Source organism: Polypterus senegalus, chromosome 4, assembly GCF_016835505.1.
Source record: "Polypterus senegalus isolate Bchr_013 chromosome 4, ASM1683550v1, whole genome shotgun sequence".
Classification (NCBI taxonomy): Eukaryota; Metazoa; Chordata; class Cladistia; order Polypteriformes; family Polypteridae; genus Polypterus; species Polypterus senegalus.
This window is the reverse complement of record NC_053157.1, coordinates 171,301,007-171,323,744: the sequence shown is the minus strand read 5'-3', so window position 1 is coordinate 171,323,744 and position 22,738 is coordinate 171,301,007. Positions and strand designations below refer to the sequence as shown.

Genomic DNA, 22,738 nt, shown 5'->3' with positions numbered 1-22,738 from the left:
TTTAATGTTTATCTGTTGTGACGTTATATAGTGTTTTCATGAGAAAATAAATGCCTACTACCTATTAAACTTGCTTTAAAAATAATTTTCTTTGTGAATTAGGATTTTGATAGTTATAAATTATTTTGTGTATTTTAAGTCCAATTTACTATTATAAAGTCACTTCAACTAAAGGTCATTTCAAGGTATGTTTTTACTCAATAGTATTCCAAGTTTCAAATTTTACCACTGGACATAAGAAACAGAGACTGAAATATAAAAATGTTTTGATAAATATTTTTTTGTACTGTGCATTGTCAGATTTTTATTATTGTTTTCTTAATGTACACTGCAGTATATGATGTATAAATAACAAAAAATGTTACATTATTACATGGTGAAAAATATCTACTGACCGTTATTAATAGCTATTCCTGTGTTTCCTTTTCTCTCTGATTAAAGGAATTGCCTAGAAAAAAGGGTGATTTAGCTCCAGGCATTCTTGTCAATCATAACTAGACTGAAGCCTTATCTAGCCATCCATTAGCACTTTTGTAGCAATGCTGACACAGCCACGTTAACACAAAGGGTCCTAAACCAGCTGCCTCAGCAGCCTATCAATACAGTATATGCATATAACATACTGAAAATCTGCAATGCAGTTTTTTTAGGACTTTAGGCATTATTGGCAGAAAAAATGTGCTCAAAATGTTGGTGTGATTTTTATTATGATTTACTTTATGATAGCTGTTGAATAACAAAAACTATCTATGTGCTTAGCAAAGAATCATAGAAGTTTGTCAGTTGGATAACAGTTCTCTAAAATATAAAGGAGTTACCTAAGAACAAAGGGGTAAAAACATTATAATTTCTGGTAATCAAAGTTTACTAGTAGTGAACGACAACTCAGATGAAATAACTTAATGCAAAGATTTATTTCTGCTGTTCTGCTGACTGTCATTACAGTATACATTCTACCATCCATTATGATACCAACTTAATCCAGGGCAGAATTACATGGGCCAAAGTTTAATCTAGGAGTATTCGGCAACAGGTAGTAACCAACTCTGAATGAATTGTCGCTCTGTTCAGGACAGAGGTTTAAAATTGTAATAATTGCATTTATTGTTTATATGTAAATAATATTAGTGTTACTTACTTACAGGGTTTGTCATGATTGAAGCTAGATTTATTTATTGTACTACTAAGGGGCTTCGCCCCCTGCTCGCTGCGCTCGCCAACCACCGTGTTTGATTTTCCGGATACACACTTTTAAGATTTTTTTTTCTTTGAATTGTTGTATTTCCTTAGTTTCACTTTTATTTCAGAACTTCTGTAAAAACAATATTTGTAATCTTTCGAGTCCCAACGTGCTGAATCTTTTTAAGGAGGTCAGTGATACATGTGTTTAATTACTTTGTACCATAATTCAGGATAGCTTTCTCTGTTTGGAATTTCAGCACAGACAAAACGATCTACATCATCAGCAGTTAATAATTTTTTTTTACAAAGTAACCAATAAATGCATGTGCGGTAAACTCCATTTTCGTAATTCTCAAGATTCTTTATTTGTCACATGCATAGTTATACAGGACAACCCGCAGTGAAATGCATCCTGATCCGCTTATCAAAAACTATGCAAAGTTAGAAGAATATCAGTTAGATTAAAAAAGTCATAGATTGAAAGATAACAGTATAGTAGAACATAATAAATAACTAAAATTATGTGAATAAAGTAGAATTAATTGTTAAGGTGCAATAGTGCAGTGATTATTGTGCAAAAAACAAAGTTAGACTGGTGCATAGGTAAATGATGCAGTTTGTTTGTTTGCGCTACTGCGATCTTTAATTTCTTTTTTATACTTTCTAATTTTCCTACTTTCATATTCTTTAACTTTCTCCACATGTGTATAGCGACCAATGTTTTTTTTTTAGAGCCTTTCGAATTCCACTGCTTTCATAATCATTAACCTGCTCTGCATGTGTTTAGCGCCGTTTGTGAACGTCTTTATGAAGTTCTATTTTGTCTTTAACTCTCTGTCTTAATTCTGAGCCGGATTAGACCTGCTTTTTTTTCAATTCCACTTGTTCCGGGCTGATAATTACTTTCCTTATTTTCTGAATTTGCACCTCGATTATTTTTTTTCTTTTTTGCTCTTTTTTCTCTCCAACGCTTTTGAGTCTCTATTCTCCACGCTGCTTTCTCCTTCACTTAGATGTCAACATTTCATTTATAACGTGCTGTCCTTATACGCTTTATATGCGCTGAGACCCTGGATCTGTGTGTGCAAAAATCCTCCTTTACACGACTGAATGTTTTGCTGCCTCTTGGCTTATTTGATATTGATTGTAAATAGGGCGTGTCTTGCAAGAATCTCATGTTGCACGTCATCGCGAGACGGTCCTAGCACAAAGTCTCATGTTTAAGGTCCCCGCAAGACGCTCCGTGGCCATCTCACGGTTTCTTTTAAATGTCTTCCATGAAGATCACATCTCGATGCCCTTGTGTTTCTCTCCAGGATTTTTTTTATAATAGTAGGATATAAATTGAGTGGTTAGTACAGTATGCATCAATATTAGCATTTCAGGGATAGCATGAAGCTTGGAGAAAACAGCCACCCTTTAAAAATAATATCTACTACTAGATACAGTAAAGAATTTTGAGCAGTATTATCTGAATACAAAAGACGCTGTAGACAGAGAGCTATAAGTCAGAGAGAATGAGGGCCAGAGGGATGATAGCAGTCCAAACTAGCAATATGCAGGAGAACACCATATGGAAAAACAAAGGTACAAATTAGATTTCAAAAGGTAGAAAGAAGAATTTGCCAAGAACAGATAACCTCCTCATCTTATTTCAATCTATCTTATCACACTGTTCATGGTAAAGGCCACAAACAAAATTTGTGGGCATTCCCACACCACAAAAGGAAACATAATCCTCTAACGTTATATACATTATGTCTTTGTGAAGTGGATTGTGTGTGGTACATCTACTAGGTGTTCCTTCCATTAAACCCACAACATGTCAGCTTTATCCAGGATTGTGGTTTTGAACTTATTGCTCTTGATTCAGAACCATATGGCTCAACTGTGAGGTACTTCAGGAGTTTCAGGCAACTTTTCACAGTGATTCAATCTTAGAAACTTGTATAAATCTTTAATTTCGATTTATTGAAAGTTTAATTCTTTTGGCCATTGCCCAGATATTGATACTGTAAGTCAAATTGTACACACATGCTAGTCAAAACACTGAGGTTAACTTGATGAAATATCTCCTTGTTCAACACCCCTGTCCAGTATGTGTAGTACTGCTGCCATTACACCAATTTATTGTATCACAATTCAATTTGTCTTTGTAAACAATAATGTAAGGTCCTACATGATCTCCCCTCATCTGCAGAAAGCTCCCAGCACTTTCTGAGAATCATAACTTTAGATTCTCACCATTATCACATTGCACTAAGCCAAGAATTATTCACATTAATGTGATTTATGACACTCAATATGATAACATTGTCCACAATAAAGATCCCTACACTGGATGTTCTCCAAGACTTGAAAGCAACCTTGAAATATACTGTATTAATGTAAATTCAAAGAAATACAAATATGTTTTTATTATACAGATATCATAAGGTCACAAAAGTGTAAATTATACAAGCTATAAACAAATTGATGAATATACACAAGTCTGGTATGCAATAGAATTAAAATCTTTATATGATCTACTTTGTGCCCCAGTAAATACAAATTATTGTCAATATACTGATATTCCAATTGTCTGTCAATTGTTCAGAATACATAACCAATGTAGGAAGCACTTTAAGAAAGAGAAGCTTTTATCTATTGCACCTTTACATGATAATCACCTTTTTCTACCCTCTCAAACCTATACAGAATTTAATGTTTGGATTAAAACAGGATTAAAACACTTAGAGATTTGTAAATAATCTAATAAATCACCCTAATAAATCTAATTTGTAAAATATCTTTGCATCGTATGTGTAGCCGCCTTTGCATAAGGTGAAGTCAGGCACGGGTAAGACGCGTGTCAAAGAAATCTCTCAGTCCAAAAGTTTGTTTTAAAAATATTTAGTGAAAGTTAAAGGCAAATAATCCATACAAGAATAAAAAGAAAAATAGTTACACACAAAGAATAAAGGCAAAAAAGGGAAAAATGTATCTTCTATAAACTTAGTTTTTCTTATGAAGCTTTGGTTACTTCTGTACTTAAAGGTTATTTATTTCTTCTTCTGTATGCTTTAAACATACGGTTCAAAACTTAGATCTTTTAATTTACGATTTACTTCACACTCAAAAGAGACCCTTAGGCCGTTGGCACTTAGATATGCGCCAGGCTCAGTGACGTGCATAAGCACGAACGCGGGCACAAAAAAGAATTCTTTCAAGGACACGGTTAAAAAACCGTATGCCTCTGTACCTTACACAAGGCAAGGCAAAACACTTACTAAAGAACATTGTTTACTCAAAAACTGTTAAGAAATGACAGGAAAATACCAACTCAATTCTATTCACGGGGGTTTTAGGAACCTCCCATATTTTATGCATTATCATCTAGTAAATATTCATACATTTTATAGAACTAGGAAAATGGCTCTTACACATCCGGCCCCTAATTGTTTATGCTAGGGCAGAAATCAATTACTTAACTTTACTTAATAAGAGCCTTCATTACTTTACCAAACTTAAAACAAACCTTAAGAAGCTTAACTTAGTTTCTACTATAAAAACACAAATATTAAGCTTAGGAAACTTTATAGCTTAAACTCTAATGTATAAACACAAGCATTACATTTAAAAAAGGCTTTAAAATTAGGCATGTAAAAGAAAATGAGTCATTTTAATTATTTGACGCCTCCTGGATCAGGCGCAGTTTGCTCACGGGTCTGTCCAGTATACTGTTCTTGGTTTGCACGCAAACTCTTCTGACGGCACCTTTGGCATCTGGCATTGTCTTGGTGACTCGACCCATTACCCATGAATTGCGAGGTGTAGCTTTATCCACAATTAGAACAATGTCTCCTTGTTTAAGGTTTCTTTTTGGTGTAAGCCACTTTTGACGTTCCTGAAGTATTGGCAAATACTCTTTAGTCCATCTTTTCCAAAACAAATCTGCCATGTATTGAATTTGTTTCCAGCGTCTTCTTGAAAATGATTCGTTTTTTGAAACTAGTTCAGGTGGCATATCGGGTTCAGTGTCCAATAACAATAGATGATTGGGTATGAGCGGTTCCAGATCGTTAGGATCGTTAGATGTCTCTGTAAGGGGTCTATTATTTAGTATTGATTCCACTTCGCACATCAGTGTATGAAGATTTTGATCATCGAGTGTTTGTTGGTTTAGTGTCGAATTTAAAATCTTTCTTATACTTCTGATTTGTCTTTCCCAAACTCCGCCTTGATGAGAGGCTGACGGTGGGTTAAAAATCCATTTGATTTCTCTTCGCATCATTTCATTGCTGATTTTTTCGTGTTCCAAATTTTTTGTGGCTTCTCGTAGCTCTCTTTCTGCTCCAACAAAATTTGTTCCGTTATTTGAGCGCATGATTTTAACCCGGCCCCTTCTACTCTTAAATCTGAGAATCGCTTGGATACAGGAATCCGTGTCTAAATTGTGTGCAATCTCAATGTGCGCAGCTCTAGTTGTTAAACAGGTGAAAATTACTCCATACCTTTTGACTAAGCTTCGTCCTCTTTTGACAAAAAAGGGTCCAAAATAATCAACTCCAACATTAGTAAAAGGCTTTTTGTTGGGTGCTAGGCGATCTTCTGGCAAATCTGCCATTTTTTGCTCACCAGCTTTCGCATTGTATCTTCTGCACGTAGTGCATTTCGAAATAATTTTTCTGATGGCTGCGTTTGCCTGAGGTATCCAGTATTTTTGATATAGTTCTGCTAGCACATAATTACGTCCACAGTGTTTGTGTTCTTGGTGAAGGTGTCTGATTAAGAGTGTAGCAATATGCGAGTTTTTATGAACTATTGCAGGATGCTTAGCTTCCTTTGGCATAGCTGATTTGCTGAGTCTTCCTCCGACTCTAAATATTCCTTCTTGCAGGACTGGATCCAGTTTAATGATTTTACTGCTTTTCTTAACAGGCCGATTTTTACTTAGTGCTTTAACTTCTTCTGGGTAAGCTTGTACTTGACTTAGGCGAATAAGCTCATTTTCTCCTTTAGACAAGTCATCTAGAGACAGAGGCTTTAGTCTCATTGTTGATTTGTATTCTTTCATATGTTTCGCGATCAGCGTCTTTTGTTTTTCTGGGCTATGTCCAGATTGGCTAACTGTATATTGAATTGCCTTTCTCTCTTCTTTCAATCGTATTAGCACTTCTTTAAACTTAAGGAACCCAGCTACTGTTTTCTTTAATTTGTACCATTCTGAGTAGTACTCTATAAGTCTTTTTACCGGTTCAGTTTTTTCTTCTACACATGAAAAATTTGCTAAACACCTTTTGATTTCTGGATCGTCGCTAGTAGACAAGTCCACCTCATCCAGTCTCTTATGCCATTCGTGCTCTGGCTGTAGTAGGAAATTCGGGCTTTGTATCCACGTCTTACTTTTGATGAAGCTTTCTATTGTCGAACCTCTTGATTCCTGATCCGCAGGATTTTGCGCGATGAGACGTATCTCCATTGCGAAGGTTGCGTGTGCTCTCTTATCACTGCGATTCTGTTGGCGACAAAGGTTTTGTAGCGTGCACTTTCATTTGCAATGTACCTTAGTACTGTGGTGCTGTCAGTCCAAAAGATTGACTCTTGCATGGGAATCTGCAGTTCACGTTTTAACATTTTGTCCATTTTGACAAAATCACTGCTGCTGTAAGTTCCAACCTTGGTATAGTGACAGATTTTAATGGTGCCACTCTTGATTTCGATGCGGTCATTATTTGACCAAATCCAGGCGGTTTAAAGCACATGACTACATCAAAATCCACAAGTAGCTGCAAATCGTCCATCCATTTTTTCCATTGCCGAACGTACTTAGCTTCCACTTCTTGATCCCAAGCATATTTTTCTTTACACAGTTCTCTTAGAATAAGCTTGGCAGGCAGTATGACTGGTGCTAGAGATCCAAGTGGGTCATATATTAAACTGACCACTGACAGAATGCCGCGTCTTGTAGCAGGCTTATCTTGCAGCTTTACCTGGAACTTGAAACTGTCAGTCTGTGTGCACCATTGAACACCCAAGGCTCTATCAACTGGTAACAGATTATGGCTTAAGTCCAAGTCTTTTTGATCTTTTGCCCTGTCTTCTTCAGGGATTTACAGCAAAACTGCTCTGCTATTACTTATCCATTTTGTAAGATAAAATCCTCCCTTTAAGCAAAGGGCTTTAAGATCTTTGGCCAATTTTATGGCTTGTTCTTCAGTAGCAACTGACTTTAAACAGTCATCGACATAGAAATTTTTTAACACAGTGTTTACTGCTTCCTCTGGAGCTGTGTCCCTTGCATCCTCTGCTGTTCTTCTTAAGGCATAACTGGGCGACGAAGTAGCACCAAAAAGATGCACTGTCATTTTGTATTCCTCAAGTTCATTGTTTAGATTACCTTCGGGCCACCACAGAAAACGAAGAAGATCCATGTCTTTTTCTGGTACTTTCACTTGATAGAACATTGATTTAATGTCCGCCATGAGAGCGATTGGTTCCTCTCTCAATCTTGTAAGAACACCAATAAGTGTATTAGTTAAATCAGGTCCTTTCAACAACTGTTCATTTAGAGAAAAACCTTGATAGGTGGCTGTACAATCAAACACTACTCTTATTTTGTTTTTCTCTAAATGAACAGTTGTTGAAAGGACCTGACTTTTTTAACTTTAGTGTAGCCGCCTTTGCATAAGGTGAAGTCAGGCACGGGTAAGACGTGTGTCAAAGAAATCTCTCAGTCCAAAAGTTTGTTTTAAAAATATTTAGTGAAAGTTAAAGGCAAATAATCCATACAAGAATAAAAAGAAAAATAGTTACACACAAAGAATAAAGGCAAAAAAAGGGAAAAATGTATCTTCTACAAACTTAGTTTTTCTTATGAAGCTTTGGTTACTTCTGTACTTAAAGGTTATTTATTTCTTCTTCTGTATGCTTTAAACATACGGTTCAAAACTTAGATCTTTTAATTTACGAGTTACTTCACACTCAAAAGACCCTTAGGCCGTTGTCACTTAGATATACGCCAGGCTCAGTGACGTGCATAAGCACGAACGCGAGCACAAAAAAGAATTCTTTCAAGGACACGGTTAAAAAACCGTATGCCTCTATACCTTACACAAGGCAAGGCAAAACACTTACTAAAGAACATTGTTTACTCAAAAACTGTTAAGAAATGACAGGAAAATACCAACTCAATTCTATTTGCGGGGGTTTTAGGAACCTCCCATATTTTATGCATTATCATCTAGTAAATATTCATACATTTTATAGAACTAGGAAAATGGCTCTTACAGTATGAATTACGCTTCAAATTTAACTTTCCATCAACAACATTTTTCAAGTACTTTCAAATCAGAAAATTTACTATAAGAAACCAGCCCAATTTTCCTCACCTCCCATCCTTTTCCATTCCACAGGTAATGATGATTGGTCTTGAAGACTCAGACAACATGTCAATAAAATATAAAAAAAATTTAAATCTCTTCCTTTCAAAGATCCCAGGGTATGTTGGGGAAATAATCTTTCCCTTAACACCTCTGAAAAGGAGTGGAAGGCAGCCATGCATAAAATACTCTGTTTTTTAGGTAGTTCTGGGAGATATCTCCAGGGATGTGTTAATTTCAACAAAATTATCACATTGCATTGAAAGAAACTTGCACTCACCTACTAAGATTAATTGATAAATTGACAATTGATTTTAAATTTGTAATACTTGAGACTCTAAGTTCCAGAATAGGTGAAGAATGGTCAGAGATACGATTGACATCAAGCTTAAAAAATGTGAAAGAGGGTAACAAATTATTCTTATTAAAGAAGTATTTAATCTTTGAGCAACTATTATAAAAAAGATTATTGCCTAGAATATAGGTAAAATGTAAAATTGTTCAGACAGTTCAAGTTGAACACTTTAGGTAAGGTTAAAATTAGCTGAAATCTCCAACCATTATAAGTTTGTGTAAAGGAGGCACTGTGGCTTAGTGGTTAAGGCTTTGGACTTCAGCTGCTGAGGTTATGGTTCAAATCCTGCAATTGTATCATAAATGTTATAAGTTGCCTGGGGTAAAGGTGTCAGCCAAATATGCAAATATAACTAAATTTTGAAAATAAAAAAAAAACATTTTTTACATAAATTCCTTATTGTACCAGTTAGTTATGTACTGTATGTTAAAAATAATTACTGTAGCTTCATAGTTTTCTATAATATAACTGATTCAGAGATTACCTGAGAATCTACAAAAGGAATTGATTTATAAATTAATATGTCTACAGTATTCTTCTGCTTGTATTTGCATAAGTAGGAAAAGGGTGTTGTACCGTGTTAGCCATTATGAAGTGAGAAGACAAGATTTCATCAGACAAGGTTATACCCCCAAAGCAACAGAGACAACAAGAACCACATTCCCCCTTGTTGTCACATATAACCCACATCTTGAAGCACTTTGAAAAATTATAAAGAACTTCAACCAATGCTACACAAAGACGAAACACTGAAAAATGTTTTTCCAGAACCTCCCATCCTGGCATACAGACAACCGCCAAACCTGCAGCAACTAATTGTCTGAAGCTCCCTAAGTGAACCAACAGAAAATGGCACAAGTCCCTGCCAATGGAAAAGATGTAAAATGTGTGCTCACAGTTTTAATGCAGTCCATGTAGTTATACCACACTGCCGACTAGAACATTGCATAAAGGGATCATTTTCCTGCAGATCATCTAATGTTGTCTACCTAATTCTCTGAATGAAATGTCCTGGCACTGCACTCTATGTGGTAGAAACTGGACAAACACTCCGCCAAAGAATGAATTTACACAGATTCTACATTAAACGTGGCAACATAGATGTTCCTGTAGTGGCCCACTTCAACAGCCATGGCCACTGTGAGAGGGACTTTAAAGTCACAGTGCTTATGGGCAACTTCAAAACACAGGAAGAGTTAAACTCATGCTAAAATGTAATACATTACAACATAGCTTAAACAGAGACAGGAATTTTATGGCCGGATATGAGGATTGTTTGCATCTCTCGGTCTGACACAGATAACCTGTCTACAGACCCACATTGTATTGAAAAACGTTGTTGGACAGTAAATTTATCCAAACATCTTGACTATACATTGTTCTCCTCTCTTGCTTGATGAATCTCAGACTTAAGAGGTATATACATTTTTTACACTTAAGATTTCTCACTTAAAGGTTTTCGAATGTTGTATCTGTCCTGGTTTCTATATAAACACAGGGAACTCCAGTTTCTGTATTACATCTTGCCTGAAGAAGGGGCCTGAGTTGCCTCGAAAGCTTGCATATTGTAATCTTTTTAGTTAGCCAAGAAAAGCTGTCATTTTGCTTGACTTGTCACTACATAAATTGAAAAAGAAATCCAATAATTCCCTTCTTTTATGTTAATCTTTAATAGTTTAATATGTCTTCTGCTTGAAGGCTATACTTACTGTAAAGAGGTAAGAATTGTTGATATATATATATATTTCTTTCAATTTACAGAATAAAACCTTGACATTCCAACTAATAAAATTTACGATTAAAACAATTGGTCTTCTGTTTTTTTACACTTAACATTTCAAAGAAATACCGATGTTTAAAATCATTTTTAGTTGTAGATTTTGAATTTTACTCAGAAAGTCTTATTCTGTTCTGTTACATTTAACTGTTAGAAATTGACAAAGACCAATGTCTTGCAACCAGTAATATCTCATAATAATTAAGGGGATAAAAATTAAGTCAAAAAGAGCTCTCCCCGACTTGGCCTCCCATCCTACCCTGTTTTTCCTCCCCAAACAAGGCTAAGAGACAATTCACCAGAGGCTTACTCATTTGTCTAAAACATGTAACAAGGTAAGGCACACTAGAGACAAATAGATCTTCTCTGACAACGTAATAATGGAATCTAGGAAAGAGGAAATAGCAATTAGGGATTAATATCTGTAAGAATTTTAAGAAATTAAAAAGTACCTTGTAGACACACTTCTGAGATGGTACCAAAGTGTATCCCAAAAAGAACACTCTTTGGGACATATGCCCGAGCACCAACAGCACATCCTGGAATGTCCTTACATTGGTTATGGGAGCCATTAAAAAGAACTTTAGGTAGGCTTTCTGAGTTATGCCTGCTTTATTATATTCTATCATAATATAAGCTAATCTCATTTAGTTTGCAAATTGAAGCTGAATGATTTGGTTAACTGTTCAATTCATCTGTAGTATCTAACTTTACTGTACATGAGATGGTATCTCGGCTGTCTGGAGTGGAACAAAGATACATTAGTTTACTCATTGTCCAGTATTAACCAGGGTAATATAGCATTTACAGATAATTTACAGATACACTTTTATAGTTCACTGTCAGAAAGCTTAAATATAAATAGCTTAAAAAGGCTTCTGTGTTCTTTATAAGAATATTTTCTACTTACTAATTCCAATGGATGTGACAATCTTCATTAGTAGCTCAGGTACCTCACATGGCATAAATAATGGCTGCAGTATGTACTGGCCAAAGGCCAAAGATATTACAGCAGTAGCAGCGGGGCTGTGCAGAAAAAAACAAACAAACAAAAAACACATTAATCTTTCCATTACATGATCCCCAGAATGTCCCTTAACTGGCAGTCAACTAGTCCTAGACAGGACAACAGTACACACATCAGAAACACACCCTCACAATTTTCGGTTCTCAAATCAATTATCGTCAATTAATCTAACATGAACCTGTATGGGACATTGAAGAAAACCCTTTTGAACATTTGGAGAACATGCAATCTATGCACACACTGCAAAAATTTGTATGCAAATACCAGACAAAAAACTTTAAATGGAACCTCTTTCGCTTGTAAAAAATCTGCCAAAGGGGTAAGCAAAATTCACTTGACAAGAATTCTTAAAGTAAGCTAAATAATCATAAATACAAATTTTCAGATAAGTCAATGATTCTTACAATAAGGAAAACTAGACTTGATTTCATGATTTAGATACTTTCCACTTGGCTTAGGATGAATTTTTTTGCAGTGTATTCACTTATTTGACTGGGAGTCATGAGTTTGTCATGAGTTCATGACCACCACTATGTCACCACACCACCCTGGAATGAACCATTTTCAAAATATTTATAACATCTATGTTGAAATGATAGTAAAATAGTATAGTCTAAAACAGAAGATATAATATTGTTTGGAAGTATACACTGCATTTTTGAGTAGCATGGTTTATCAAGTGTTATCAGATGGAATTTGGGTAGGATACAGAATTCAGCTTAAATGTTCTTAATAACTGTCAAAGCCAGAATGGTAATAAATTGCTTTCTTCTTCCATTTTGGTTTTTGATCACTTGAAACAAAGTCATGGTTAATGTGCAGGTAAAAAATTAACAATATCATTAACAGAGAGAGCAAACGGGTGTCCAGTACAGAAGAGACATCAGGAGAATGTAATCTAGGATATGGTTCAGTGAAATTCTATATACTAAAAATGGACTAGCCACAATGAGAAAATGAGGAGCCATTTTGGATGAAGAGAAGTAAAATATTAGTAAACAGCAAGTCCATGGAAGTTTTTTATGGACAGACTAAAGATCTTTTATTATTGGCTGAACAGGCTGATATAGGCCAGTTAGCTAATTTAGCTGCCACTGTAAATTTTGGTGGGTGGATGTATCCAAGATTAGGCAAAGCATATTCACACTATAATACATTTTATTTATATAGCGCCTTTCCCATGCTCAAGGCACTTACAGAATATAAGAAAGAACAGCAGGGTATACAGTATATAGCATAGTACAAAGCAAATAAATAAATAAAGAAGATTAGTATACAGTAAATTCAGAGAAAGCCTAACAGACAACAGAATTGACGGTCTAGCACACACATAAAAGTTACATGAGCATCTTGACAGAGAGGTAAACTGAGAGAAGGGGAATGAAGTCAAGTAGAGCTAAAAGCCTTCCTGAACAGACGAGTTTTAAGTTGTTTTTTAAAAGAATTCATGGAGTCAGCTGATCTGGTTAATTTTGGTAGGTCATTCCAGAGTCTGGGCACTATAGAGCTGAAGGCCCTGTCACCCATGGAGTGTAGATTAGTGTGGGGCACAACAAGATTGCCAGAATCAGAAACCTTATTGAGCAGGCAGGCACATAGTGATGAAGAAGGTCACTGATGTAGTTTGGCGCGAGGTTATTTAAGGCTTTGTAGGTTATTAGTAGGATTTTATATTTGATTCTGTAAGACACAGGGAGACAGTGAAGACGGAGCAGGATGGGTGTGATGTGCTCACTGCTGCTGGTTCAAGTAAGGACTCTTGAAGCCGAGTTTTGAATAAGCTGGAGCTGTGATATAAGATTAGAAGGTGCACCTACCAGCAGCAAGTTACAATAATCTATGCAGGATGTGATATAAGCATGGATACGTTTCTCAGCATTAGAAAAGGAGAGGAAGGAGCGAACACGGGATATGTTATGGAGGTGTAAGTAAGAAAGTTTCTTAATGTGATTTATGTGGGTAGAGAATTGGCCTTATTGGAAGCACACGAGTTATACATGACTACTTATAGCACTGTGTGACTTCAAAGTTCTATACTTTAAGAAACTAAATATAATACTACCTTGAATCCTAGCGGAGAGCTATTACATGGCTGTGCAAAATAGTCTTACTACTTGTTTTAATAAAATATTGATTGAGAATTGAAAAACAATTTAAAAACAAGATTTGGTGGAGCAGCTTTCGTTTTTATTTGATTATTTCCACTTGTCTGTTTGCTCACCATATTTATCCTTTAAAAATAACCCCGTTTTACATCACTAACCGTATCACAAGGACCTCCACCCATAGTCTGACAAAGGCTGCCAGTGGACCAAAAGCTTCCAGGATGTAGGTATAATGACCACCAGACTTTTTGATGCATGTGCCAAGTTCGGCATAAGAGAGTGCACCTGTGTAAAAGAATAAGAGAAAAAAGATATTCAATTTTTATTTAGAAATACATGCTATTAGCAGATGAAATCACACACACACCTAAAACATGCACTTACAAGAGCAGAATATGTTACCACTGGCTACAGAGCTATTTTTTATATACATTTTGATCATAAGCAGGCTGGTGACTTTCTTGTAACAGCTACTTTTTGGGAGAAAAAGTTGGTTAAATAATATTTGTAAGATTGCCTTTTACACTTTGTTTTATTTGATCAATGCTAACACCAGAAACTGTTAGATTGCTAATTCACTACACACTATCCTGGCACTCATATAATCTGAACATACAAAACTTGTTAATCAAGTCATGTCAATATCCTACTTAAGCTAACCCATTAATCATCTATTACATTATGTTGCTGGCTCAGACTATAATGAACACATAATGTTGTGACTTTCAATTTGATACCTTTACTTTTTTTCAAGATCTACCTTACATATAGGAGATTATTACAGTTAGACACTGCATTCTTCTAAATATACTTTTGCAATAATTACCCCTTGAAAATCTTTATAATACTGGAAGAAGTGAGTGTCACTGTTATACCTGGACATCCTGGAATATTCTGAATGTTGTATTATGTCTACTTTTATTTTTATTTGGTGGCAAGATATACTTTGTAACAGATCTGTTTTTCCACCTCTTTGATAGTGTAGTGAAATCTAAATGATGCTTCCAAGAACACTTTAGTGTTTCACTTTGTTTCTTTGAGCTTCATTTTGTGCTTTATTTTTCTGGATTTTGGTTTGGTTCAGTTTTTCTTCTCTTGTGTATTGACCACTTTTAATTAATTTTCAACTTAATAGTAATATTTTTTTAATTAGAATGCTATGTGAAAACTGAAGCATCTATCTGTGCATTGCTCCATCCCAACAAACCATAATACCCTACTGCCAAGGTTAAAAAGACAGTGAAAAGGGAAACAAAGCAGAACAGGTGAATTCTTTATTGAACAATCTGAGAAGATCAGATGAAAAAAAAAAAAACAAATCACCAAAATGTTCAGCAGCCAAACCCCAAATGATAAACCAAAGTTATTGTTTAGAAACATACAGAGTCCTATCAGCTGAGAATAATTGCACTAGCTACCACTGTGAATAGTTTTTATATATATATAGAAAATCTTGGACACTACAAGTAATGCAACGCCACTTTAAATTCCTTTTGGGTGATAAAGTCATGTTGTGCAACGTCCATTGGTCACATGCTATGTAACATTGCTAATAAAAACAAGACCATTAATGTGAAAATGATTCCACAATGGTGGCTCAACAATAAGTGAAAATAACAATAAAAAATTAACACAAATTTAAAATGACAAAAAAAATTGTAAAACAGGTGCAAAAATGGGTGACCGGAAAGAAGCGCACAGGAAATATCCACAGAGAAAAAAGCGCACAGTTATATAAGCACATGGAAAATTCTGCATATGGGAAAAAACGCACTTGGATAAATGCGCACATGGAAGAATGCGCATACGGCAAAGGCGTATATGCAAGGAAGAAAAAAAATGTATGTTATACATCACATTAAGTGGAATTGTATAATTATTCGCTAAACGTATTTATAAGCTTGTATGTTTTAATTTATGCTAATTGGGGTAGTAGTCATTAATCCTTTTATTACTGTCATTGTTGTGCCTAAATTACCACTTCTAGGTAATTATTATTCTTTACAATAATTTTCAGAATTTATATTATACTTTCTTATTCCACAGGTAGACAAATTAGGGTTTTATAGTTTTGATTATGGCAAGTAAGTAAAGGTTGTCCTACAAATAGTCCACACAGTTAGAGTTTTCTTTAATCTTCCCTAACTTTCAAGCAAGGCAAGTCAACATTTTTTTTTTTTAATAAGCGGGATAGAGTTTTCAACCAGTCAGAAAGGTAAGCAAATTCTTGGTTACAAGGTATTTGAATATCTGCGTTTTCGCACAACAAATGGAATAGTTACTGGGAGGTGCTGTGAGAATCGATCAACAAAGTGCCATTCCTTAATGAAAATGAAGAACGGAGACATTGTACAAGAGCAAACCAGTCATTGTTTTATTATAATAAAAAATGTCTAGCAGTATAGGTGAAGTATATTTTATACTTGTAATAGTTATATGTCGCCGCCATGTGCTTTTTTCCACATACGCACTTTACCATATACATATTCTTCCATGTGCGTTTTTTTCCGTGTGCGGATTTTTCTGTGTGCGGTTATTTCCCGTGTGCTTATATGACTGTGCGCTTTTTTCCTGTGTGCTACTTTCCGAGATTCGCAAAAATGAGGTCTATATTGTTATAAACACCATAATTGTGACAAATATGTTGGATATTTTCCACATGACAATGCAAATTCATTGTTAAAATACATTTTCTGCTATTGTGAATCAAATAAATGCAGTAAAACTCCAGATTGTCACTCTGCTGTCTTTATCAAATAAATGATTATACTGAAGTACCCTATGACCCTTCTGTCCACGGTACATATGTTGATTATATCCATCGCTGTTAGACATTTGTCATTGTTGTAAATTTATAAATATAAAATTGCTTATTGTAAACACATCACGATTCTGTGTATTGTTTCCTGATAAAAATAAAACACCAGAATGTAATTGGCAGACATTTGTAAAGGACCAATGAGAAGAGTATTTAGGTGTACCAGTATTCTAAACATGAAATAAACAAATAATCAGTGACCAAGAAAAAAGAGCAGCTCAAAATCAGGAACCAGCAAAAAGAAATCAAAACCAAAACCTTAAAAAAATAACTACTTGAAACACTACCTTTCTCTCATTGACCAGTCTTTCCTTTGTTTACAACACAGTGCAGATACTCCCTGAGACCACAGCTTTGTCTTTGTAGATGATCTTCATTACCTCCTGATCATTCTTGATGATGCCAGTTTACACATTCATGCACGCATATGAGATAGACTCTTAATACCTTACAGTATGTCATAGTAACCCATTCCAAAAGGGATGCATGTGATGACATCACAAACAAATAACTCATGACACAGTGAACTTGTAAATAAGATAAAGAAAAGAAAAATACCACAGCAGAATATTATTTATGTTTCAGTCATGACAATAATGCATGAGAAATGTGAAATATCACAGTCTAGAAGACTATAAAAAAACGAATGACTAAAAATAAGTGGTCTATTTATTAGATTGCTAAGTTCTGCAATTGTTTTGCAGAATTTAGGTAACATTTCTGCATTATAAAATCTTACTTGAAATTGAAACCTAGACCCCAGCAAAACTAAAGGGACCAAAAGCAGGAACAGGACAAATTCAGAAATATGCAAAGGTCAAAACTTAACATTGATTCTTCTAAATCCTAAAGCAGTATGCTGCCCCTAGAAAACACAAAGAAAGCTTCCTTTCTTGTTCAGCAAGGTCATGCAGAAGTTGAACTAATTCCTCTCCTTTCTCCTCAAATTGTAACATCAGCTTTCTTGCATGGTAGAGTCACTCCAACCTTCACTAACATCCAATATGGAATTTTGCCTTCTACCTGCATTTCAATAAAAGTTTACCCTTCTCACTGTTTGTTGGCGTGTTTTCATTTATCTATTAATGACGCCTTTGGGACAGAAATGCCCCAAACATTTGAAGAGAAACAACAGAGAACAATCAAAAAAAGAAATAATAAAGCTGCATGGGTGGTGCTTTAATATTTTTAGATTTCAGGTAAGAATCCAAAGCATGAAAGACTTGTCATGTTTAACATGAGTAAAGTGTATTCTGGGAAAGCTGAAAGGCAAAGCAGGATTCAGAGTATTTTAGTAAAGTTAGCTGTTGAGTCCCATAGGAATCGACCTTGTGCTTCTGTGCCATTTTTAGTGTTTTTGAATTACAATTGGGTCTGCTAGTGGAAAGAAAGCCATGTGTTCACTTTACTTTCAAAAATAAACAGAACCGTTCAATTCAGTTGGAGCTTTGTTGCAAAAATGGAGCTTTCAGTTGCTCGGCTCAGTTATAAACATGGACATACATGAGAAGCTAAATATGGACACTTAAATGAAGCTTGTTGGATATATGGAAAATGAGTTCTGTCTCGGGCAAGAATTTTCTTTTTATTTTCTATTAAGGATATATAATCTGTAACTAAGTGTCTGAACCACCTGGATTGTCTTCTTGATACAAAGATTGCATTATCCATTCAGGTTGTAAAATTCTTTTGTATTGCTTATATTTGCTGCTATTGGTTATTATTTAAATAAATATAATTTTAAGTGAAAGCTTAAGTCAGTGCTGCTGTCTAATTGTTACTAGCAAGCCAAGTGTTATGATTGATCAAGCAGCCTGCTATTAGAGGTCACTTGTGTTGAATACATGGGGTACAATGCAGACAGCTTGAGACAGGTAAGGGATTACAGGTAACAGATATATAGCAGGTTTTGATATTTCTTCCAATTCCACATTATAAAAAGAACCTAAAAGGTTACTTGGTAATTTTTGTGTCATGTATGGTGCATGTCATGGTAGGTCTGACAACAACATAAAAGAAAAGCAAAAAACAAAAAAAAAAAGCATGTACAACAAAATTAGTTATTTTGGTCAAAGTCGCTGGCCAAGTGCTTCTATACACACACATGCACATATATAAAATGTGTATTACTGTGCTAAATGTCTCATGAGATACTTCCTCCCTGTGACCCTAAACAGGATTAAGTGGGTTTGATATTGAATGGATGAATGAATACTTCCTACTGATTATTATCCTAGGACTTGAACATTTCATCAAGGTCTTTTTCCAAAAGGATAGACATTCATTTATACATTTACAAGTCTTCAAAGTTTTAAAAGCTATTGGAGAAAAATGCCTTCTGACATCAATATTCTTAGCATTAATTTTAGAAAAGATTATTTTTAAAAGCACCTGAAAGAGATTATACTGAAAACGTTTGAAGATAAAATGATTCATTGAAAAAGTAAGATAAATTGGAACATGGTTATGAAACCTAATGTGAAATGTGGACCAGTGTAAAAAAGAACTGGTAAAACATGTACAAAGTTCAAAAGCGATTCTGGGAAAAGCACTGTGGTGTAATCCTTTAATGAGAATAACCCAGATTAATTTTACAATGTCCTAATGTCACAATAGCCATGGTTCTACACTGCAAAAAAGAAAATTGGCAAATATGAATATTTTGATTTATCTGTAAAAAGAACCACTATTAATTTGTGAGTGATCTCTGTGTATTAAAAATCAAATTTAAACTGTAAATATATATATATTTAGTATTTGTATCTACCCAAAATGTATTTATAGTTTACTTGCATAACTCTGTATTAATTAATATTTTTAGAGAGCCTATGAGAAGAGCACATGCAATAGATGATGTCTCTGCACATGAGTTTGAATATTATTTAGTCATTTTAATATCAGCTAAAGGCAAGCTGTGCGTTGTAGTCCCAAGATGTTTATGCATGCACCAGAGTAACTTTAAAAAACTGAACTAGTAAAAGAAAAACAATAAATAAATAAAAGTGTGGATCCACTATAGTAAATAAATTATTATAATATAAGTAGAACACAACTAGGGTGGCATGGTGGCGCAGTAGGTAGCGCTGCTGCCTCGCAGTTAGTTGCATGTTCTCCCCGTGTCTACGTGGGTTTCCTCCGGGCGCTCTGGTTTCCTCTCACAGTCCAAAGACATGCTGGTTAGGTTCATTGGCGATTCTAAATTGTCCCTAGTGTGTGTGTGTGCCCTGCGGTTGGCTGGCGCCCTGCCCAGGGTTTGTTCCTGCCTTGGGCCCTGTGTTGGTGGGGAATGGCTCCAGCAGACCCCCGTAACCCTGTGGTTAGGATATAACGGGTTGGATAATGGATGGATGGATAGAACGAACTTGATGATGCTCTACTGCTAAGTGGAAATATTTTTTTTTTTCCGTTGGAAAGAATATGGGTGAGTATTACCTATGGGGAATAAAATGAGTATGTGTTGTGGAAGAAAGGGAACATTCACCAGGGGTCTGTTCCAGAAAGCAGGATTAGTGTGAAATCCAGTTGGTGTAAATCAGGATTCACATTTGCAGAAACCCTGGATTAAGCCAAACCTGCATTTCTGGAACAGATTAAGCGAGAATTGCATGATCCAAGAAGGCCAAAGATGCAGATAATTTGCTAATTCTACTGTTTGGAATGGGCTCAGGATTTGTTGGTTCCAGAAAGAAAGATTTGATGAAATGCAGCTCATTTACTGGGCAACCAATGTTCTGAAACTATCCTGCAAAGGAGCAGGTTTATTGTGAAGGATTAAGACTTTGCAGTCTCAATAATTAAGCAGTAGAGCATCCAGTAATAAAATGCCCATTTAGAAATGGTGATCCCAGCTGCACCATTTAGGAAGCAAAAAAACAAAAAAATGTTGAAAAAATCATGCCCTTCCAGAACGAACAGTTGACACAGAAACACAACTCGTTTTCTGTCCAGAAAAAAAGTAATCAGACTGTGTTAAGACATTCTGGCATGCCTAAAGAAGGGTCTGCATGAATGGTGCCATTTAACACCAGAGGCTTTATGATATCTGAGCAACCCTCTAAAACATCATATATTCAGTACCAGACATTTTGGCATCATGATATGACACTGATGCAAATCATAGCCATTTCCAGCTGGTGTTTTTTTTTGGAGTTACCACACATAATGGCAAAACTGCACAACAAACTTGAGAAAAATCTGAAAGAGACTGAGAATAATACTGAATGAATTAATACTCGATATTTACAAAAAAAAAAAAAACTCTAAAAGGTCGAAATAAAAGTAAACTGCATAAATTAAAAGGAAAAACTATAAAAGTTTATTAAACAAAGAAAGCATAGGAATTGTAATAACTAGAAAAACTAAAACAGATATACTGTATATGTCAGTAAATCAAAAGTCCAAGACAAATCAAGGAAAAAGAACAACAATCAAAAACCAGAAAGCCCAGATCAAACTTATTAATCCAATAATCTTCATCTGAGTTAAACAAAAAGTGATGTCAAAACAAGAAAGACAGAGAAACACCTGAAATAACCTCAGAAAAGAACAAAGGCTAAATTTTCTCTATCATTTGCCTTCCGGCGAATGTGCTATAATTAGCAGCAGAATCTGAGAATGATTCAGAATTACAGGGCCTGTCAGCTTGGGCTCTAATTTTTCTTTTAAAGAGCAGGCAAAATTTCAAAAAGAAGCATAACTAAAAAATAGAAAGCATGTTAAAAAAGCAGGAAAAGAGGACATAATGGGCAGAGCCCAGGCCAAGCCAAACAATCACAATTCCACACTCCATTATGGCATGGCTGTGAGGTAGCTTTTATCCACTCTTGGGTTTAATTTCAGACTTATGTGAACCTGCAGTTGCTGCAGGGATACCAAGTTATAGCAACCTTGATCAGTCTGTGAATCTGTGTACCCCCGAGCCAGCAGAAAATCATATGGGCTTCAAGGCTGGGATTACTGTAGTCTTTTGGCCTAGGCAGCAAAACCCAACCGCATCAAGGACAAGCTACTTGGACTACTCTGGTGATGCATCTTCATGTAACTCTTCTGTGGCATTGTGAATATTCATAACACTAAAATTACCAGAGCCTACGAAAAAACTAGTAGATCCGTCCCACCTCAAATCGCTTTGCACCTCTCCGTCATCGTCTTTTGTCCTGTAAATGTGTCGATAAGCAGCAAACAGCAGGCAGCCTGCTATCACATCCCCCCACCCCGCACAGCTTTCTCAGCTCAAGTCTGCTTACCTGCGTGTCATTTGCTTAGAGTTATATTCCGTGACTCTGTAGTTAGGATATAGCGGGTTGGATAATGGATGGATGGATGGATATTTGACTCATCCATGTTTTTCTATTAATGTTCATTAATGTACAGTGTACATTTATTATTTAAAAGTCATCTATGGACTCATTAACCTGTCCCTGGCATTTGGTTTATTTTTGAATTTCATTTACCTCTATTAATTTTACTGATGTTTTTAACATACTGTATGTCTTCACACTTCAAACTCTTGGCCTTAAACATTTCTTGGTTTTGAAAACTTTAGGTCAGTGTTTCAATTTCAAAATTTCTAGCATTTATTTTTATGAAATGGGTAATTGCACTTTGTTTCTAGGTCATACTTTAAGTGAAAAGTGTTTTGTTGGCCCTTTTAGATACTTTAACAGTCTGGGTGAACAGTGAGAAAGAGGCCCAAGAAAGACCAGATGATCTTTTAATACTATGCAAATAGCCACATTGCCTCTGTAAAAGAAGTCAGTGCTTAATTTATTTTTGTTTTAATAAACTCTGAATAAAAAAGTGAATCCCAAAGTGAGAAGGTACTCAGCACTTTCTATAATAAGTAATTTTGATGTCTGAATACCTTTAAGGAAATGGCATTGTAAGGCTTGGCACTACAAACTGTGCAGACAACAGGTTGTCATAAAATAAATTAACATTTGCTGCCTTCAGATGAAAACAATCCAAGATCAAGAGCCACTGGGACAACAGCCAGGACAGGCATGTAGACATAAAAAACACAGCTGCTGCTTCTTAAGAGATTGGTGGCTAGACAGAAACAGGACAAACCATGGCTTTTGATAGCTTAGCAACAGAATAAACCTAGTGAGCTG

At 35.4% G+C, this 22,738-nt stretch overlaps 1 protein-coding gene across 1 annotated transcript in view; it reads right to left on the bottom strand.

Annotated features, from left to right (window-relative positions):
* slc7a11 (solute carrier family 7 member 11) overlaps window positions 1-22,738 on the bottom strand; it is a 138,950-nt gene that overhangs the window by 104,015 nt on the left and 12,197 nt on the right. The window contains exons 2-3 of the mRNA XM_039751681.1: window positions 13,966-14,092; window positions 11,586-11,701 (exon numbers count right to left, since the gene is read on the bottom strand). Coding sequence (XP_039607615.1) covers window positions 11,586-11,701; window positions 13,966-14,092 — 243 coding nt within the window. The remainder of the gene's footprint in view (window positions 1-11,585; window positions 11,702-13,965; window positions 14,093-22,738) is intronic.